Consider the following 19,123-nt stretch of genomic DNA (forward strand, 5'->3'; position numbering starts at 1 on the left):
GGTCAGCAACTCCTGGGGACTGTCATCCCAGGACACAAGAAAAGGAAAGGGCTTAGCCAAAAAAATGGTATACCACCAATGTGGCATAACACTAATTCCCAGGAGGCCCACTCCACCCCCTTGCACCCATTGGAACTGGGACATGGGAGTGGAGAGAGGAAGGCAGGCAGTCATTGCCAGAAACGCACCACAAGGCCAGACAGGCTCTGTGCTGGGTAAGCACATGGGTGACAGCCTCAGCTTCTCCAAAATGAGTGGCTGACAGTGTCCTCCTTTTGTGCCTGACTCTTGCTCCTATAGAGCTGGTGTGAAGACACTGATGCTATTTGATGTAGATGTGAGGTATGTAATGTGCTGCATAGCCCAGGTCCAAGGCTTTATGTTCTTTGCTTTTTTCCAAAAATATTTGTCTCCCAACTGCCAGCAGTTTTGCAAACCAGGCCCCCAAATTTGTAAGAAACTTGTGCAAAAACCCCCACCCACCTTCATTCTTTTATATTCACTACAGGATACATGCCTGTTTTTCCAAAATGTTATGTATAGGCAGTTGTATCCAACAGGTCAATGGCAGCTCCTGCCAGGCAGGCTGAATAATAGAAGATTCTAGGTGGGCTTTTCCAGCTTTCAGGTGGGGGACTTCATCTCCAGTCCCCGGGAGAAGGTCAGAGCTCTCACAGCAGACGGGACAGCCACACACTGTGGTGCCTTCACTCATAGCCACCCAGTCTAGGGGGACAGCAGAGCTGTTAACATCACCTGGCATGAGATGTGCATGCTGCTAGGATGAATGTACCATCACTGCTCACCCAGTCCTGCAGGACGCCCCCATTGCAGCATCCCCCAGAAATGGGGGGTGGGCAGAGCCTCCCGTGGGAGCAGCCCCCACGGCTGACGTCCGGAAGATGGGATGAAACTATTCATTTATAGCAGCAGAGTGGCGCAGCGGGAGCGTGCTGGGCCCATAACCCAGAGGTCGATGGATCGAAACCATCCTCTGCTAGACAATTTTTATTTATTGTCATTTTTCCCAGCGACGGGGGCGGCTACTAGCTGCCGCACAGGGTCGGCAGGAGAGTTGGGCCGGCGCCGAAAAACACTTGGCAGATGGGCCGGTTAGCTCAGTCGGTTAGAGCGTGGTGCTAATAACGCCAAGGTCGCGGGTTCGATCCCCGTACGGGCCATACCTGTTTTCCTTTCGGTTTTGGATTTTTTTTTTTTTGTTTTTGAATGCGAGTTAGTTGGCTTGGTTTCCCCGGCCCGGCCCGGCCCTCCCTTTCACCTCGCCCAGCGCTGGACAGTGATCGTGCAGGAACCCGCAGGGCTCTCGCCCGGGCCATGCAAGCTAGGGCATGTGTGGAAGCAAGCCAAAACAAACAACAAAAAAAACCAAGCCAGAGGATGGAAAAACCTATTGCCGATTAGCAGAGGATGGTTTTAGAGCCATAGACCTCTGAGTTATGGGCCCAGAAGACTTCCACTCTACCACTCACTGCCACACTTCTACCCCTGCCTGTTTAGAGGCATTTGTACTTGCCCTCCGTGCCTGCATTTGGAGATGTTCCAACAGGGGTCCTGCCTGAACCCCTCAGCCCGGGGGTTGGTCCCCTGGGAGAGCTTCACCCTCTAGTCTCCCCCCATGCTTTCCCTACTCCTTCTTTTGCAGGTTTTTGCTCATATTCAAAGGACAAACTTCACTGCACACTACAACCAATGGTGCCCATTTAAGCAGTGAAGAATTGTCAAAAAACAGCTTTGAACAGAAAGTCAGTGACTAGTCAGTGTGCAACACATACACCTGATTAAGCACCTGAATAGCATCACAAATGGGATCAAGCAAAACACACAAAATACATCATAGCTTGCTGCACTGGAGGAGAGACCAAGTCTGCTGCTCATCTGGGAACTCAGTGCTTCTCATGCCAACTAGCCTCTGGGGAGAGGTTTCCCTTCCTCCCACTTTGTCCCTTTCTTTTTTATTTTTTTCCTATAATAAACGTTTATCATTAGACCCAACGTATGCCACCAGTTGCAGACACTGTTAACAGTTCTTCATGCCTGCGAGCCTGCACCAATATCCTCTGTGTAACACCTCTGGGATGTTCTGCCAGGTGCTGCCCAATCCAGCAGCCAACGCAGCCAAGGCTGCCACGGCTCCAGCTTCAGCCAGCACAAGGGCTGACCGTGTATCTCCAGGAGACACATACACCCCAAAATGGTAGATGGGTAGTGAGATGATATACAGCCCTTTTCATATCCCTCTGTTTTCCCACATTTGTGGCTCCCCCAAAGAACCTTGATCCCTCCTTTTCCCCATGTTTGGTTCCTCCCCCTGAACATCCCATAATAAGTCTTGTACAATTCAAAATGCTCTTCCTTGTGCCCTGTAATGTGCCCCTCACCCCTAAGCAGTCACCCTCCCAGTCCAAGAGGTGATCAGGAGAGCCACCCATGGATCATCATGATGGGTGTGACCTCCTAGCCCCCGGACAGCCCTGGGAGCAGCCAGGTCAGGGGATCCCTGGCACTGTGGAGGTTCCCAGGGTTCCTCCACCTCTTGTCCCTCTGCTCCTCTTCATTCACAGAGATGAGCCTTTAATCACGTAACCTAATGCTGTCTCATAGAGCCAGGATGGGGCGGCTGCCTGCACCCCAGCCCTGGGGGATGCTCCTGGGGGGAAGCCTGCGTGCATCCACTAGCCCCGAGATGCACCCATGGAGGATGCCCTGCAAGAGCCACCCCACAGAAACCCTTCCAACAGGAAGTGTGTGCTTTTTCCAACACACCACTTCTTTCTGCACAAAGCCTCAACCTGATCGCTCCCTCTCCCCTCACTGCAGCAGTTTTGGGAGTGAACCAGGCAGGAAAGACCAGTGTTAGCCCCTGCCCCTACCAGCCCTGGCCTCTCTTGCTCCTCTCCATGCCAGCCCTAGCTGATCCTGACACCTCCCATCCCACTCCACATCCTGTCCTGTCCCTTCCAGAGTGCCCCTTGCACCAGCCTCAGAGGATTCACAGCCCCGTGCCTTGCCAGGGCTGGCACTGCCTCAGCCCTTCGTACCCTGGAACCCTGAGGCTGAGGTGCCATGGTGGACTGCCCCAAGGTGCTGCAGCTCAGCCATGCCCCAGCTGCTGCGCCTCGCTGCAACACCACAGGAGCACCTTCTGCATCCTTTAGCTGCACTTTCTGTCGCAGCTCAACCAATTTTCCATTCATCCTGTAGTCCACACATCCTGGCCTACCTCCTCTGTGAGGTGGCAGGGTCACTCTGGGAGACCGCACCGGAAGGCTTCCTGAAGGCAAGGAAAACTACCCCCACAATTCATACATCATCCACCCAGCCAGCTGTCACACCACAGAAAGCAGCCAAAGTCGGGCAGAAGGGCACAGCAGAGAACCCCTTAGACCAAGGTGCTGCAAAAGTTCAAAACCAACTCCAGCTCCAGGAGTGCCTCACCTGCCGCAGTTGTTTTGAAGGACCAGGATACAAAAGCATGCACTGAGCACTTTATACAGCTAGGTACTTGGGAAAGAAGACCAGGACAGCCTGCCCAGGGAAACCAGACATCAGGAGAGAAGTAGCACTGATCTGGAGGCTGAGGAGCATACGTTAGAGCTCAGGAGGATGCAGTGGGGGCCTGGAGCCAGGTGGTTAGGTACAACATAGGAGGTATCCCAAGCTGCAGAGGGATAAAGAAATGCAAGTATAGAACTGGTTAAAGAGGATGCAGTGAACATGCAGGCAAAACCCATGTTTGTTAGGTACTTTTACTCTCAAGGAGGGTCAATATACTGAACAGAGGTTTCAGCTGCAACTCAAGTCTGCTCACCCTGTTCTAGGGACAAAGACCATTTCCAAGAGAAAAAGCGGCCCTTCAGTTGCTCTTTTTCACTAGCAAACTCAAGTTAGAGCTTCCCAGCTGGTGTGCTCCAGTTTGTGCTTTGGGGAGAGTTTTTTCAGGGCGGGGAGAATAGGTGCACTTTCTTAGAAGATCAGAACAGGAGATACCCAGGCCTTGCAAACAAAACAAACAAGTTAATAAGCTATCTCATTTTAATACCTTTCCTACAGCACAGCTACAAGGTGCATTAGTGCAAGCCATGAGCTACTTTGTTCCCATTTCTAACTCCCCCCCTGGAAAACTTCTGATGTCTACAGATGAGTATATTGGGTTTACACAGCAAGGCTGGGGGCAGGCATGTATGCTACAGGGGTGGCCTCAGCTGAGCAATCAACAAAGCCGGTGGCAACTCTGTAAGAATATATTTAAGAAAGGACAAAACACCACCCAGAGTGAGGAAAAGAAATACACAAGAAACAATCCTGCTAACACCAAGGGCAGAGCAGAAAGTGGCAGGAGATACTCCTGGCACTGAAGCAGATTCCCCTGCAGTCCATGGAGGACACCATGATGGAGCAGGTTGTCCCCTGCAGGCTGTGGAGAGGACCCCGCTGCAGCAGAGATCCACTGGGACACCTGCCAGGGCAAGCAGGTACTCCATGAACGAACTGCTGTCCATGGAGAGCCCACACTGGAGTAGTCTCTTCAGACTGCCATGTGCTGTGAACACACCATCTTCCTTAAGTACCAAAAGCTCAGGCCTAGCCAGGGTTGCAGAAAAGTAGGCTAATCTTTTTAATTAGCCTGATATATTGTTCAAGAGGAATCTGTAAGGTAGGATTATCTGACCATTATTAATATTCTGCATAAAAACTTGTGCAAAAGCATATTGTACTCTTCAGCATTTTTTCTCTTGGTCAGGAAGAGATCTGAGCACCTGTTGAACTAGGTTCAGTAGATCTCCTGGAGTTTAGGAATGACCATCCATCCCCCACAAAGAATGGAGGCACTTTCTCTTAATCAGGGAAATGGTTTCACTAACAGCCCCTGAGCTACCAAGGCCACAGCAGGCACAGCCGCTCCCCAGATATGCTCTGGAATTATAAATGGCAACACTTAAGTTCTAACAAATCCACTTCCTTGTTTAAGATACATGCAAGTAGCTAACACCAAGTGATGAAACAATGCCAGATGAGGGAGAGAATAATCTCATTTAACCTGGCACATTAAGCAAAGTGTTTTGTAACACTTTATAAATGAATAATCACATTAGCATCACTGGAAGGACTACATGTTGTGATTCCGCCATGTGACAGGTCAAACGGGTTTTCAGATTAAGATGCTAAAACCCACGTAAGTGTGCACAGGAAGGGAACAGGGCAACCCCAGTCAAAGCACAAGAACATGCCCCACCAGACAATCAGATTTCCAGTGCAAGCTACCATCACAGCAGGGCTCAAGAATACCAATATATGGCCTACATCAGCAGTATTCAGCTTGTCATTCAGCCCAGCAGACCACCTGCTGCTACAGCTAGCATGACTGTATCAAAATGGCCTTTAGGGAAAGAGGCAGCAAGAAGCACTGGCTTGCAAGATGTGTCATGACTTCTCTAGAACAACTTGAGCACTATTCCATGTTTTTCTAGGCTTCACATCTCTGTCTTTGTCCCACGTGCCTACAGGTAATCAATCCCTAGTAGTCTGCATTGCCAAAGGAAGTTTAAGAAATAAGGAACAACAGCTGTTTCATGTATTACAAAACATGTTTGCCAGGTTAATACAACACAAGCAGTTTTAACAAGCATGGCTTATATACATTGTATTTTGATGCTTGACATTGGTTCCAAGGCTTTATTTAGGTACTGTTGCCTCCTCCACTGTTCTTTCCAGAAGCTCCCGCTTTCTGCAGCCGGCTTGCACTTGGTTGCCGAGGCGTCCTCTGGGCAGATCCTTCCCGGCTGGTCCTTTCTGCTACAACCTGGGTGCCACTGACAGCAGAACTGGTTTTATTTCTACCTGAATAAACAAAATGCATACATTAATTTTCAAGTCCCAACACCCTACATGTCACTACACAGCATTTAAACTGCAAGCATTCCCTCAGAAATCATGCAGAAGGCAAAACTGTATTAGATGTTGCAAATGTATTCAGCACCCAGCACAGAAAGCAAATTTGTGAATTCAGCTCAACAGGCATCACCAAACCAGGCTGCAGTAGGAGCATTCTTAATTTTCATCAGGTTCTATCTACAAAGCAACCAGCCACTTCGTTCTTTACATGCTTGCTTTCATTTGGCACAGGAACACCAGCTCTGCAAACAGCACTTCAAGAAGAACATTAAGAGCATCTAATGTCTCAGGGCTGCGATAAGTGAATTGACGTGCCACTGTCCACCAGTTTCTGAAGCCTGCAATCACATTACCAGATCAGAAATCCTTCTCTTCATGTCACTTCTGTGACCTGCTCATCAAGTTTGAATTTCCTGTCATTTTCCAGTATTTCCAGGAGCTCAGGCTCCTACACAGGACCTACTCACAGATTTTCTCACTGTATTCAGAAGATGAGTTAAGTCTTCCATCGGCACAACTGGCCATCTCTAAAATGCAATGCAACAGCAGAGAGAAGCAATGGGTAGAAAGGTGGAAGCTGAAAGAGACAAGGGGCACATAGCCTATCCTGCTGGATTCAGCCAAAGGAGAGAGTGACAGGCTAAGGTGTTCTGCAGACAAGTGACAGGAGGGGATAAGTGAAGGAGACCGGCTTTCCTAGCACTGCAGAGAACTACTTCAGATGAGAAGTAGGACTCGCATTAGGAAAAACTATAAAGGCAGCATGAGGAAAAAATATCACACCTTTTACTAAGATAGCAAGCTCCAAGAAACATCATAAAAAAATTAACAGCAAGGAGGAAACAAACCACAGTAATATAGTGAGCTGCAGTTATGTGCATGCAATTAAAATGAAGAGCGACATTTTAGCAATCACTATCAGAGCAACTTCCAGAATACCATACTCCACACACTGGAGTCTCCATGGGCATGGTCTGGAAATCATAATCTTGGATCATTTGTGCTATTGACTCCAGAGACTGGAGATACGTCTGTTTTACTTATCAAACCACCCTGTCTCCTTGGAGCAGCTCTCTGAGAACAGCACTCAATTGAGAATACCACAAGTTAACACTAGCCAGCACCAGAAAGATAACCTCAGAATTTCCTAATAAAGAGTATGTGGCCCCTTCATATCTGTGAAGTTTGACAGACTAGGGTGGCAGAAGAAATACATTCACTTATCCCAACCAAGTCAGGTGCTCTTGAAAAAGTCTATTATTGTAAACCACACTAGTGATCTACCAGCAGTTATTATCCCAAGCCAACCAGCCCTGCAGTCTTTGCAGCTCAAGCACTTGAAGCAGTTTCACTAATGCAAGTATTGTCCATGAAAACAAACGAATTGCACAAAGGCAATATATGATGTCACTGTATTTGAAAGAAAAATTGGCAGGAACAAAAAGCATTATAGTTTACCATGATGCTTTTAGCAATCCAGGACATCCCTATAGGTGAATGCCCCCCCCTTTCTCACATGCATCTATCCGTTAAGAGTACGGGTTCTCAATCTGTGTACAACAACTCTAACCATGTGCACACACAAAACTCTAATGTTAAGCACTACTGGGAGTCACACCCTTGATCTTCTGACCTAGTTGCAACAACTTGCTGAGAAATAATCACTTTATTGAAGAGAAGCTGTGCGCCGACATCCTCTTAGCCTCAAAATCACAGTAAACCAAACCAGTTAAATAGCATAAGAACCAACTATATTTTTGGAAGCATCCTATCCTGATGCACGAACCAGTCAAGAACGGCTCATGAAGTGCAGAGGACAGGCATGGTTCCTAGGCTTCCGTCACCTAAAGCACTATCAGAGATAACAGATTCAATGTAAAGCACAAAAGAAGTCGAACAACCACAAACTCTCTGTAATTCAAGCACTACGATGAACAAAACTATTCCACCGATATTTTCCTTGGTTACACAAGATGTTCCTATCTTGGATGTGTTTGGCTGTCATAAAACAACTGCAACCCAAATAGCTACAAATACAAGAGACAAGCCAAAAAGAGAGCCTTATCAAATACCTCCCCCCACCAAAAGCTGACTCCAAAAGAAGCAGCTACATGTTTATCTCCTCGAGAGCCAGACATAGTTTGAGAAGAATGGTATATGCATTCAAGCAGTGGCAGAAGCATGCCCTCTGCCTGCTAGCTCCCCCCACTAAAACCAGCAGCATCCACTGTGATCAGTCTGGACAACATTAACGCTGATCATCTCTGAAAAAACCCAAGGCCAAAAAGCTACACATACCTCTAGGAGAGGACTGCCACCAGATACTGAGGCAGGAGTCTGCACGGTGGCACAGGGCAGGAAGACAAAGCTTTAAAGAGCAGAGGGAGGGAGAAGCACCTGCTCGTGCCAAGCAGGAGGCAAGTGAAGACCCATCAAATTCAGGAAAAAAGTCCCAACCCCAAACGTGCTTTCAGAAGTGGAAATCTAAAGCTGTTCCCGTTCAGGCTCCTCTGTACTCACCCTACTGCTTTCCCCAGAAGATCCCTTCCCACCTCTGAGCAGTAATAGGGACTACAGATCTTCTTTCCACTCATAAAAAAAAAATAAAATAAACAAACTGCTATTGGTACATTTACTTGTAACACAGTCAGGGATATCAAGGCTACAACAATCTCAAAATGTCTCCTGTACTGCATAATGGCAGTCACTAGGGGCTAGAGCAACCACGAGAGGACTTTTAAATTCTCCAAAATCCTGCTCCTGTTTCTGTCTCACAGCAGGCCTTACACGAGGCACAGAAAACCAGCTGCCCTTTCTAGACAAGCACAGACTCAATTTTAGGTGTGAATAAAAACTAAACTTCTAAGAGCGTAAGTCCCTCCTTTTTGCAGTCACTATGTTACCTACAGGACTAGAGACACCATTTGCCCAGTCACCAGAAGCATGCACAGTGATGGGACTCACTTCAAATCTCACCACCTCCTGACCACAGAAAAATCTCAGACACAGCTAGACTTCACTCCCCAAAGCACTCCCAGTATGACTGTGACTCATTATTCTGAATCCTTTGCCAGACTGCCAGGTCTGCCTTGCAGAGTCTTGCTCACATCCCTACATAAATATCACAAGCAGTCCTCTTCTGCAACAAACCAGCAGGTTCTTGGATCTTCAAAGCTGCTGCCATATCCTTAACAGCTAATACACACACTGGGCTCTCTCCTGACCCAACAGCCTCCCTGAGAAGACAGAGTAAAGCAGACAGGTAAGACTGGCAAAATATGTATCGAAACAATTCAGCTGGATTGTTTTGAAACAGAGGAAGAGGGGAAAAATAAGTAGTTTTCACATGCACTTTCCAAAGTAGTTAACTAAGACCTTAAGTACGCACTGAGTAGGTGGTCATTATTTAAGCACGTTTTCTCTTGCAAACACTTACCTGAAAAGAAGGATTTGGAGAAAGAAGAGAACATAAAATAAGTGGACACCTACACAGGCCCACAAATTACCTGCACAAAACTTGTACGTTCCTCTCTTCTCCAGCAAGGCTGTTTCTTTGTAATATGTTAGGTATTCAGCTGCATTACTAGGTATCACTACAAAAGCAAGCCTACATTAACAAAGTCCCTATTCAAGACACTGACAAGCCTCCTTAAGTGCTCAAACACTGTGTTTTAACACATCAGGTAAGAAGCCTCTAAATGAGATGTCTGAAGGTAGATTAAGGTAGAGAGCAGTTCCCCCCTCCCAGAGCAGAGGTCTGCATTAGTCTCATCAATCTGACAGTCCTTTTCCAACGCAACTCCCTGAAGTAATACTTAATTCTCATCCACACGATGGATGGATTCTCCCTTACTCCAGTACCTATGTTACCTTGTGAGGCTGCCAACTTAAACACCCATTAAGTGTCTGATTTAGCAAAGACAAGGTTTTCATCCACCTCTCCTGCTCATTTGAGAGGTGGCTACCCTCAAGGCTGCTCAGCACAACCACAAGAGCTGCTGTCCCATCTACTGACCAACATGAAATGCACCAGCCTTTTCCCTACAAATCCTCACACGTTTATAGTTGCTCCTTAATTTACTAGTTTTCACATTTGGGATAGTCTGATTTCCTCCCCTTCTCTGACACACAGATTACAGAAAGACAAGATGGAGAAGAGGTCCCCCATTTTTCTCAGACAGCACTATACAGTCTGTATTTATAAGATTTTTTTGAGCATCTCTTTGGTTGCTTGGGGCAGAGTAACAAATTAGTTGTCACTCATGAAATCACATCTCATCACTTTGCCACAAAGCCACACATGACAACTCTGGTACTTACAGCATTCCTCTAAATCCCTTTTCTTTCTGTCAGTTCTTGCCCTCACACAGCATGCAAAAGAAAAAAAAGCTTTAAAAACAGCCTGAAAAAACATACTAAAAAAAAAAAAAGTAAGTTTTGCCAGTGCAGTATTTACCTCAAATACCCAGCAGAGTGGAAACCTAGGGTCAACATGCAAACCTTCCGTGGGGGAAGCTGACAGGAGAGATACTGACACTGGCCAGAGATTGCCAGTCCTCTCTGCTACCTGCTCACCTTGACAGCACTCCCAGTGCCACCTGAGTCCTGGTTTTAGCTAACCATCCACATTATCTTGCCCATTTATGTCCATCACACCTACAGCACATATAAAAACATTACACAGAACCACTCATGCTACTGAAGGGATCCAAATACCTTCAGGGAATACATCGGCACACAGTATTTTCTCTTGAACTGTGGCCTGTTCAAAAGCTGCCAGCTTCTCCAATGGGCAAAGCCACGAACTCAAAGCTAACCATTTGGCAAGTTTGCAACAGGCTCCCACCATATGAGAAGCACTGCAAAGAACATAGGACACTTAAAAATATGAGTACGGAAGAAGCTTGTGCCTCTCATAATGCATTTTTTTCCCAATTCAAAAGTTACTCAGATGGGAGGAAACCTTTAACAGATTCCTTCTCAAAAAGACAGTAGTGCAGGCTGCATCACAACATCTGATACAGCTTTTTCCTCATTCAAAAGGTAGACTCCATAAAATGAAAAGTTTGTCTAGACTTCAGTTTTCAAAGTACGTTACCCAGAGCAAAATATATTTTCCTGGGAAAAATGAAGCCACCTCTTGGGACTAGGCCCATGTCGCGTCTTAAGCATTCCAAGCTAGACTTTTTGCAAGTTATTCCTGGGACAAGGAAAAAGAAATAAAAGCTATTTATCTGCTGTTTCTGCTGAAGTAGAAAAGACTATTTCACTACCCATCACCTGTATTTTGAGAGTATCAAAATTTATGATGACCTCCCAGGAGAGGAAAGAAGCTGGAACTTTCAACCAAGGGACTGTCAACCATTCAAGAAAGTATAGTACAACTGATCATTATTTTAATCCGTTGTAAAATACCTGACATTAGCACCTGCAATCCACAAAATACTTCACGGTAATTTCTGTACCACAAGATGAGCAAGGTCTATAAACTGAAGCTGTTCAGGTGCTAAAGAAATGCCTACAATACAGAAAAGTTACAATTAAAAAAAAATATGTTCTGGAATGGCAGACTAGGGGGAAAGGAGAGGGAAAGAAACAACTCCACATCAGGGATACTCTGAACATAAAACTTCTTGCCCCATCTAATTACAAAGTCCATCATTTCACAAAACAATAATAAAGGCATCTAATTCAAAAGGGCATGTAGGATGAAGATCTTGAAGGTGATCTAGTGGCTCTTTAAGGAATTTAGGAAATCCACTTATTGGAGTGATATTGATGACACACTGAAAAATAGAGTACAAGTGAAGCAACTAAGTAAGAAAATAATGATCAGGACTGTATTAGTCCTTTGATTAGTCCCGTAAGTCACCTACAGATCATTCTACAGATTTTGGTTTGTTTCATGGAAGACATACAGACCACGAAGTGTCTGAGTACAACATCTACAGGTGCATGGCACGATTAAGAACACATTGCTATCAGTTACATCCCATGGATATATTTTATCTACAATTAAAGCATAATAGCCAGTATAACCAACAGAAGAATTCACTGCATGATGTATAAAACCCAGATTAAATACATTTAAGAGAAGTCCTTAGGCAATGCATTATCCTTGTCAGCTACTTTATCTCCTTAAATCAGAAGTCTGCGTTAAAAATCCCAGATAAAGTTGAACCCTGAGATAATGCAAGGCTGAGTAAATGCAGGGTGAGTAGAAAGAGGAACACAAAGCAGCTAGCAGCACCAGCCAGCAGTACCCATGATGGATGTCAGTCACCATGGGCCCTTGCAGCAATAGCTGTCACCCCAAAAGGCTGACCACCGCTGAAGACATAATACACAGAGAAAGTGCAAGAAACAAGAAGTACAAAAAAGGGATAAACAGGGATGGCAAGGGGAACACATAGGGAGGACAAAGTTGGCAGCAAGCTGGACAGAGGGATATTTAGGGAATTAACTGAAGAGCAACACTTAGAACTGAGACCTTGATCATATCTAAACATCTACACAGGAACAAAGTTAAAAATGTGGGGCAGAAAAGGACCTGGGACTCTCAAAAGAGGGGTTTTTTCCACACAGAGAACACACCCTGTAAACCCTTCACTGAGCCCGTGGCTGGTGGTGGGCTCAGTGGCTTTTCCAACAGGCACCTGAGCGTGACAGTTTCATAGGGCAGGAAAGCATTCTGGCCATGGGCTCAGTGGCTTTTCCAACAGGCACCTGAGCGTGACAGTTTCATAGGGTAGGAAAGCATTCTGGCCCCTGCTATGCACAACAGGAGGCTGCAATGTTTCCTTTCAGCCTTAAAATCCACAGATCAAGCTAGAGGTCCACAATGGAGACAGGATTTTGAAAGTGGAACTTATGCTGGGAACACATTTAGTATGAGGAATTAGCTAGGGCAAAGCTTTGGGAAGTAACTTTACTGAAGGCACTTGGGTTGGGGAAGTGGGGAATGCGGAAAAAAAGAGCCGGAGTGCAAAGAGTGAGAGAAGCATCAAAGAATATTCATCAGTCTAGAGAAAAAGAAAAAAAAAGAGCAGGGCATTGACATATGCATGTCAATAGAGAGGTAGAAAACTGTAGGGAAACCACCAGGTTTGAGGGCTGGCTGATGGGAACAGAAAGCATGGAAATAACCCGTAATAAAACAGCATGTTTAGCTACACAAAGGTAAACTGCACGTAGCTCGTCTAGGCCAAAACTGTCCTAGCGGGGTTGCACGCCTCCTCCCTGCATGTACAGCAAGAAATCACCTGGATATCCTTTATCTTTCAAATCAGCTCTTTCCGTTCCAAAACAACAGCTGTTGAAGAACCATTTCAAATGTAGCTTGCATGAAGCTGTACCCAGCTGAATATGCCAGATGGATGTTCCGATACTCAAACACAGTAATATGGAGCCAGCTATCATGAATTCAGTTACCAGCAAACACAGCTCCATGCAGAATAGCATAGCTATATTCTATGGGGAAATGCAAGATGAAGTCATTCATATTAGACTCCCGGTTGCTTTAGCTGTACAGAAACTGAAATAACTACCAGGGGCATTCCACTCCACCACCACCACCCACCAGTAGTTTTGTTCAAAAATGCTGTAACTGTCTTTTTTTAGCTGCTTTAAAAACCTCCCTGCAACATGATGGGCTGAGAAGCCTAAGCTAGTATCTCATTGTTACTGATAAAACTTGAGCAGAACAGCCCTGGCTAATCTTCAGTGAGATGTGGATTAATTCACCCACTTGTTTGTCTTCTGACAAAGGAGGAAGCATGGGAGAAAGAGCAGATACACAGAGCTGAAGGACACCGTGCAAAGTAGCTTGGCAAGCTTATAAAGGACAATCACTGTTCTTTGTATTAGCCCAAGGAGAGTCCCAGCTACGCAGAGGAGGCATCTCCCATCTCCAAATGCCTGGTCCTGCACGGAAGCCGCACCATCATCTTCTTAAACAGAAGCAGCATCTTCCAAGAAGAGACACCAGGGCCAACAGCAGATACAGCTTCAGTGCCCCTTCCTCAAAGCAGCTCCTAAAGGTAAAGGAGGCAAGGCAAGCCAAATGCTCCTGCAGAACAGATCCAGCCCAGAGGACGCGCCCAGGCACCCTATTACCACTTACTCCACTCCTGAAAAAAAAGACTTGGACTATGCCCAGAATGAGACAGCTCAGTGAATGAGAAGCAACTTCTCTTCAATTTCAGCTAGCTGGCCACTTCTTCAATTTAAGGAGAGAAAATCACTCTGCTGAAGGTACGCTGATTTTAATGGGATATTTACTTCAGCAACACGCTTTCCCCCAAGAGCTACAGTAAAACAGGCTCCTGTCTTCAGCTATAAAATTCAAACCCTTATTAAGCCTAAGGTGGCCTGGTAAAACACAAACAAGGCTGGCACCGATGGCCCGGTCCTGCTTTAGATCATTACCTATTTCCATGAACTGAGAAATCTCTCAGGACACCTGTTTGTTTTCATGACCTTCAACCAGGAGTCCCATTCATCTTTGTCAGACATTCCAGGCACATTGCTCCAAGTCTCTATACAGCATCACTGAGTCTGACATAAGCTAGCCAAAATTTGCATAAAGCTGCAATTAAAGCTGCAGAAGCTTGTTCACTTGCACTCGATGCCCATCTTGGGTCAGGCTGGGCACTGAGCTAAGATAGCCCCTGCTTTGACTAAATCACAGCAAGCACAGACATGTGCCTTCCAACCGAGAGGCTACAGAAACATACCCTCAAGAAAGAGCTGCACAAAATATGTGGTCTTCTCAATATTAATGAGATCTTACCAGCACTTCTTCACAGAAATGAAGACACAGGACTACAGTCATGACAAGCCACTGCTGAGCTTAAGTTCTGCTCAAAGAATTTTCTGAGAAAGTTAGTTTTTCAGTGGTGACTTTATTCACAAAGCAATTAGCTGATGTCAGTGGGTGCTGGCTGCCAGCAAAGTCACTTGTGCTGACAGAAACTAAAAAGATAAGTTTTCATTCAAAGTGAGTTATGGCTCAAATTAAACACAAGCTTCCGGAAAAATAAAAAAAACTGACACAGTTGGGGAAGACAACCTTCTGGCAAGATGTGCAAGTGCTGCCCACCAGAATTTGGTCAGGACCGAGGGTGATGACAGAAAGGAAGCCAAAGTGCCCCTTCGGCACCATTACTGAACACCAGCTTGCAAAGACAGCAAATCCAAGCTCAGCATTCAATGTTTTACCACGTCAGCAGTGAACTGTGGCTTGATGGGCAAGATGAAGACATATTCTACCATTGTGAAATAAAGCAGCAATGGGAGACACTGAAGGCCAAACACTGAATATTTACCATGAGCAGCGCAGAGGTAATGCCGTCTTTCTTTGAACTTCACTACACTGGTTCTGAGGGCTTGGTCCAGTGCACTTGAGGATATGAACATGTGGATTTTAAAGCGAAACCATGGAGAGAAAAATCTGGCCAGACATACTAGGACTGCAATCTGACTTGGGCACCATCTCAGACCAGGATATGCTCTGCTAAAGATGTAGAATAAGCACCCCAATTGATGCAGGCACAATGAAATTAAGCTCTGGAGACAGATACTAATTCCTGTAAACACACAGCCTCTCTAAAGTGCTTGCAGCACCTCAGGGTGGTAGGAGGCAATGGTTAAGGGAGTATCAACTCTGCCTTAGGGTTTCTGGCTTTTCCTCTTGGGAAATTTAATGCTGATTAACAAACAAGTTGCCATCTGACCATTTCAAACCTGGGCTGGCCTACTGCTAGCTAAAACTAACTCATGGCAGTGGCCCAGTGCTAGGGAAAAAAATATAAATCTCATTTTTACAGGAAATACCACACAAACAGCATACATGACAGAACAAAAGCTACTCCAGATTAACAGACAGACAAGAACAAAAACCTTACCAAATTTCCTTCATAGTTTGAGCGGCTCATCACACCTGAAGCACCAATGAAGGAGGAGAAGAAGAGAGAAAAATTTGACAGCATCTTTTGTTCAAAATCACTGCTTTTTTTTGAGATGTTTCAACGTGGTACCGAATAGCATGCTGCTTCTTACTTGAAATATTCAAGTGCCATACCTCTCTCATTTTGCTCAGGAAAAACTAGTCAGCCGGCGTCTTCTTTTTCCCCTGTGCATATTTAGAGTCACTTCTCAATCACATGTGAGGCTGTTCTCTGTACCACAACCAAGTTCTCTGCAGGAAATTCTTAATCAGCAGCATCTCTTGAGAAAGGGGAACCTGTTCATGGTGAAGCCCATGGAGTCCTGGCCACTTTATTCATGAACTCGAATTCCCATTTGGACTTTAGCAAACTTCCTCAGAGTTCCCGTGCAGCCATGCTCAGTTGCTCAATGAAGTGAATCTCACCCACCTACCATGTGGGAATCTACACCAGAAGCAGCAGCCTCTGCTACTGTGAAGGTACCTTGGGTTGTGGCATCATCACCCTTACCCTAAAATTGACTGCTTATAGCTGGTCACATGAATCTTGCCTTTCAACTTTACTTTCTATAGCACTTACCACCAGATGTGCAACCACAGCCATGACAATGAACACCCTGTACCACCAAGGCAGCCTCAGCAGTGAGGCTAGACTAAGCGGTACTACACTATCACGACAGGAAAACTTTACTTTCCCCTCCAACCCTGCTCTGGTTACCTAACTGCAAAGCTTGCCTTTCTTGACCCATTCTCTGTGTTCTCAGCACAGTCCTTGCTGACAATCACTTTTCAAAGTTTTGCCTCTAAACTCATCATGGTCAACAGAGACCCATCAGCTACAACAAGAGTTTTCACCCTGAAACAGAGAAAGGGAAGGAGAACAGGCATGACAATACAAACCAACTTGACCTCATCCATTTCTAGGCTCCCGCTGTGTGAACAAGCACACCCATGTTACTGGTACAGGAGTGCTGAGGACGTGCAGCAAGCTGAGCTTTCAGCATGCAATTTTGTTCTTGGCACCACAGACAACGATCACAAAACCTTGCTGTTTTGGCCACTGCCCCTTTCTACTATATTTCTGAGCACAAAAGAAATAAGAGCGTTTCACAGTAACTTCAAGCTTAGTGACAGTGGACTTATTCTAGCTACCTCTTTTAAAATGTTTTGGAAGTAATCCACAGAAGTTGTGAGCTATCAGCCAAAAGTCCATTCAGTAAGTTCAGGGAGTAAGCAAAAGTTTTATTAGAAGTGGTTTGGAATAAAGTTTTTATATATATATATATATATATATATATATGCCACAACTCCAGGTCTACATTTGTTACTGTCCACAAGATTAGAGCAATAATGGAAAATAATTACATTCAAAAGCAACTGCTATTTTAGCCAACAAACCCACGCAGCTTCCCATTTCAACCACCTACATACCATCTGCCGGGCGTGCAAACCCCCGGACAAGCGACAAAAGCTGCACCGGGACACAGCAGAGGAAGCATCACAGCTCCTCACCTTTTCCAGGGATTCCTTATGTACCAGGAACTTTTTTCAGTTAGATACAAGCAAAGCACCACTGCATGATGCTGTGTACGAAGGGCTCTTTTTGTCAAGGGCTGGTAGGGCAGAGGCAGGAGGCTGCCACACCCAGCCCAAGGGACTGCAGCAACCTCCCCCCCGGCATTCCGCCCGGCTCCTGCGCGCCCGGCCCCCTACGCTGCCTGAAAATAATAAAAATTCGGAAAAAACGGGTGCGGGCAGCAGGGAGGGGGCGCGGCGGCCCAGGCCCGGGTGTGGCGGTGCTCCCCCTCCGCAGGGCCCCGTGCAAAGCCCCGCCGGGCCCGGCCCCGTGGCTCACACCGAGCGGGCCCCCCGGGGGCCGGCCGGGCCGCTCCTCGGGCCCAGCCGCCCGGCCCGTGGCCCCCTCCCCGCGGCGGGGCGAGCGGCGCGGCCGGCGGGAGGCGCGGGGGGGCCGTGGGGGAGCGGCGGGCAGGCCGCGGGCAGGCCCCGGGGGGGCGGCGGGCGGCCCATGACCCGCGGCGGCCGCAGAGCCGAGGCGGGGGCGGGCCGCACGGGCGCCCGGCCGTCCTCGGGGTACTCTGCGCAGGGAGAACACGGGGATTAGGGCCCGCCGCCAGCCCGCCGCCCTCTGCCCGCCGCTGCCCGCCGCCTACCTCGGGTGTCGGCGGGGAGCGGAGCCGGCGCCGCAGGGGCGCCGCCCTCGAGTCCCGGCGGCAGCCGCTGCCCGGCGCACATGGACTTTAGTACCTGGAAGACGGCGAGCGGCGCCACGTTCATGCGCAGCAGGTCCAGCAGCACCCTGCGGGGACACCCGTCAGCGGAGGTACCGGCACCGGGGCCACCGGCGGTCGCCATCGGCGGTCGCCCCCGCCACTCACCGGAACACCTCTGGGTCCAGTCCGCTACCCGCCGCCTGCGCCAACTCGAACAGCTCCCCCTCCTCCGCGCTCAGCAGCTGCTTCCGCCGCAGCCGCGCCTCCGCCATCGCCGCCGCCGCCATCATCCCTCCTGCTGCCGTCTCCGACATGGCGGCGCCCCCTCCCGGCCCCTTACCGCACCGCCGCCACAGCAGCCCGCGCTGCACGTCCCGGGCCCAGGCCCCTTTCCTCCTGCCCGCGCGCGCCCGACAGGGGGCAGCGGCGCTCCAGCTGCAGCCGGGGCTGCCCGGCGGCCCCCGGGCCTCCTCCGTCCGAACCCGCTTCGGGCTCCCCGGCAGTCCCCCGGGCCGGCTGCCTGCGGCCTGGGCCCGTAAAGCGGCGCTCATGGGGGTTTCTGGGTGTCCTCCCCAGGCTGCCCTTCAGATGCACTGTGCGTGCCTGCCTTTGCCGCTTCCGAGGCTTACGGGCCTCCCTCCGGCTCCCCGGGCCTCCCTTCGGCTCCAGGCCCGGCCCCAGCTGGCTGGAGGGGACCTGCCGGTGGCCTCCCGTACCTCTCGGTTTAGTTACACCAGCTGCCTTTCCTCAAAGCAGGCAGCTGCCCCAGCCTTCAAATCGGAGGCCTTGGTCATCATCCACCAGGCTGTGGCTCCCTGCACCAACCCTTTTCAGCTGCTTTTCCACAAGCTGTCACACTTTTAGCTGAGAAAAAATGTGGTGGGTTTTTATTCCTACAGGAATAGACACGCTAAGTACATGGTGGAGGAGATCATGGTGAGGATCCTGAGCTTTCCCTGTGTCCACTTCTCTGTGGCCAGGTGGACATGTCCTTGATATAGCCAGCAAACAAGGACAACAACCTCACTCCCTT

The 19,123-nt window shown here is 47.9% G+C and overlaps 1 protein-coding gene and 2 non-coding genes across 6 annotated transcripts; 2 read left to right on the forward strand and 1 right to left on the reverse strand.

The window, feature by feature from the left end:
* The first annotated feature begins 928 nt into the window (after nucleotides 1-928).
* TRNAM-CAU lies at nucleotides 929-1,000 on the forward strand. The gene has a single exon. It is a non-coding gene; the product is annotated as a tRNA-Met (tRNA).
* Nucleotides 1,001-1,107: 107 nt separating this feature from the next.
* Nucleotides 1,108-1,181, forward strand: TRNAI-AAU. Its single transcript has one exon. It is a non-coding gene; the product is annotated as a tRNA-Ile (tRNA).
* Nucleotides 1,182-5,587: 4,406 nt separating this feature from the next.
* LOC119150764 (mitotic-spindle organizing protein 2B-like) lies at nucleotides 5,588-18,787 on the reverse strand. 4 transcript variants are annotated; one of them, XM_037393574.1, is made up of 4 exons: nucleotides 18,256-18,787; nucleotides 18,031-18,176; nucleotides 15,819-15,853; nucleotides 5,588-5,859 (listed from the first exon to the last, which is right to left on the reverse strand). In XM_037393574.1, the coding sequence occupies exons 1-4, from the start codon at nucleotides 18,639-18,641 to the stop codon at nucleotides 5,815-5,817; spliced, it is 612 nt and encodes a 203-aa protein (XP_037249471.1). In that variant the 5' UTR covers nucleotides 18,642-18,787; the 3' UTR covers nucleotides 5,588-5,814. The 4 variants fall into 4 exon arrangements, with proteins under 4 accessions (XP_037249471.1, XP_037249472.1, XP_037249469.1 ...); XM_037393576.1 differs by having other exon boundaries at nucleotides 5,742-5,855; XM_037393575.1 differs by lacking the exon at nucleotides 15,819-15,853 and having other exon boundaries at nucleotides 5,588-5,855.
* Nucleotides 18,788-19,123: the final 336 nt, after the last annotated feature.

Source organism: Falco rusticolus, chromosome 7, assembly GCF_015220075.1.
Source record: "Falco rusticolus isolate bFalRus1 chromosome 7, bFalRus1.pri, whole genome shotgun sequence".
NCBI classification, from domain to species: Eukaryota; Metazoa; Chordata; class Aves; order Falconiformes; family Falconidae; genus Falco; species Falco rusticolus.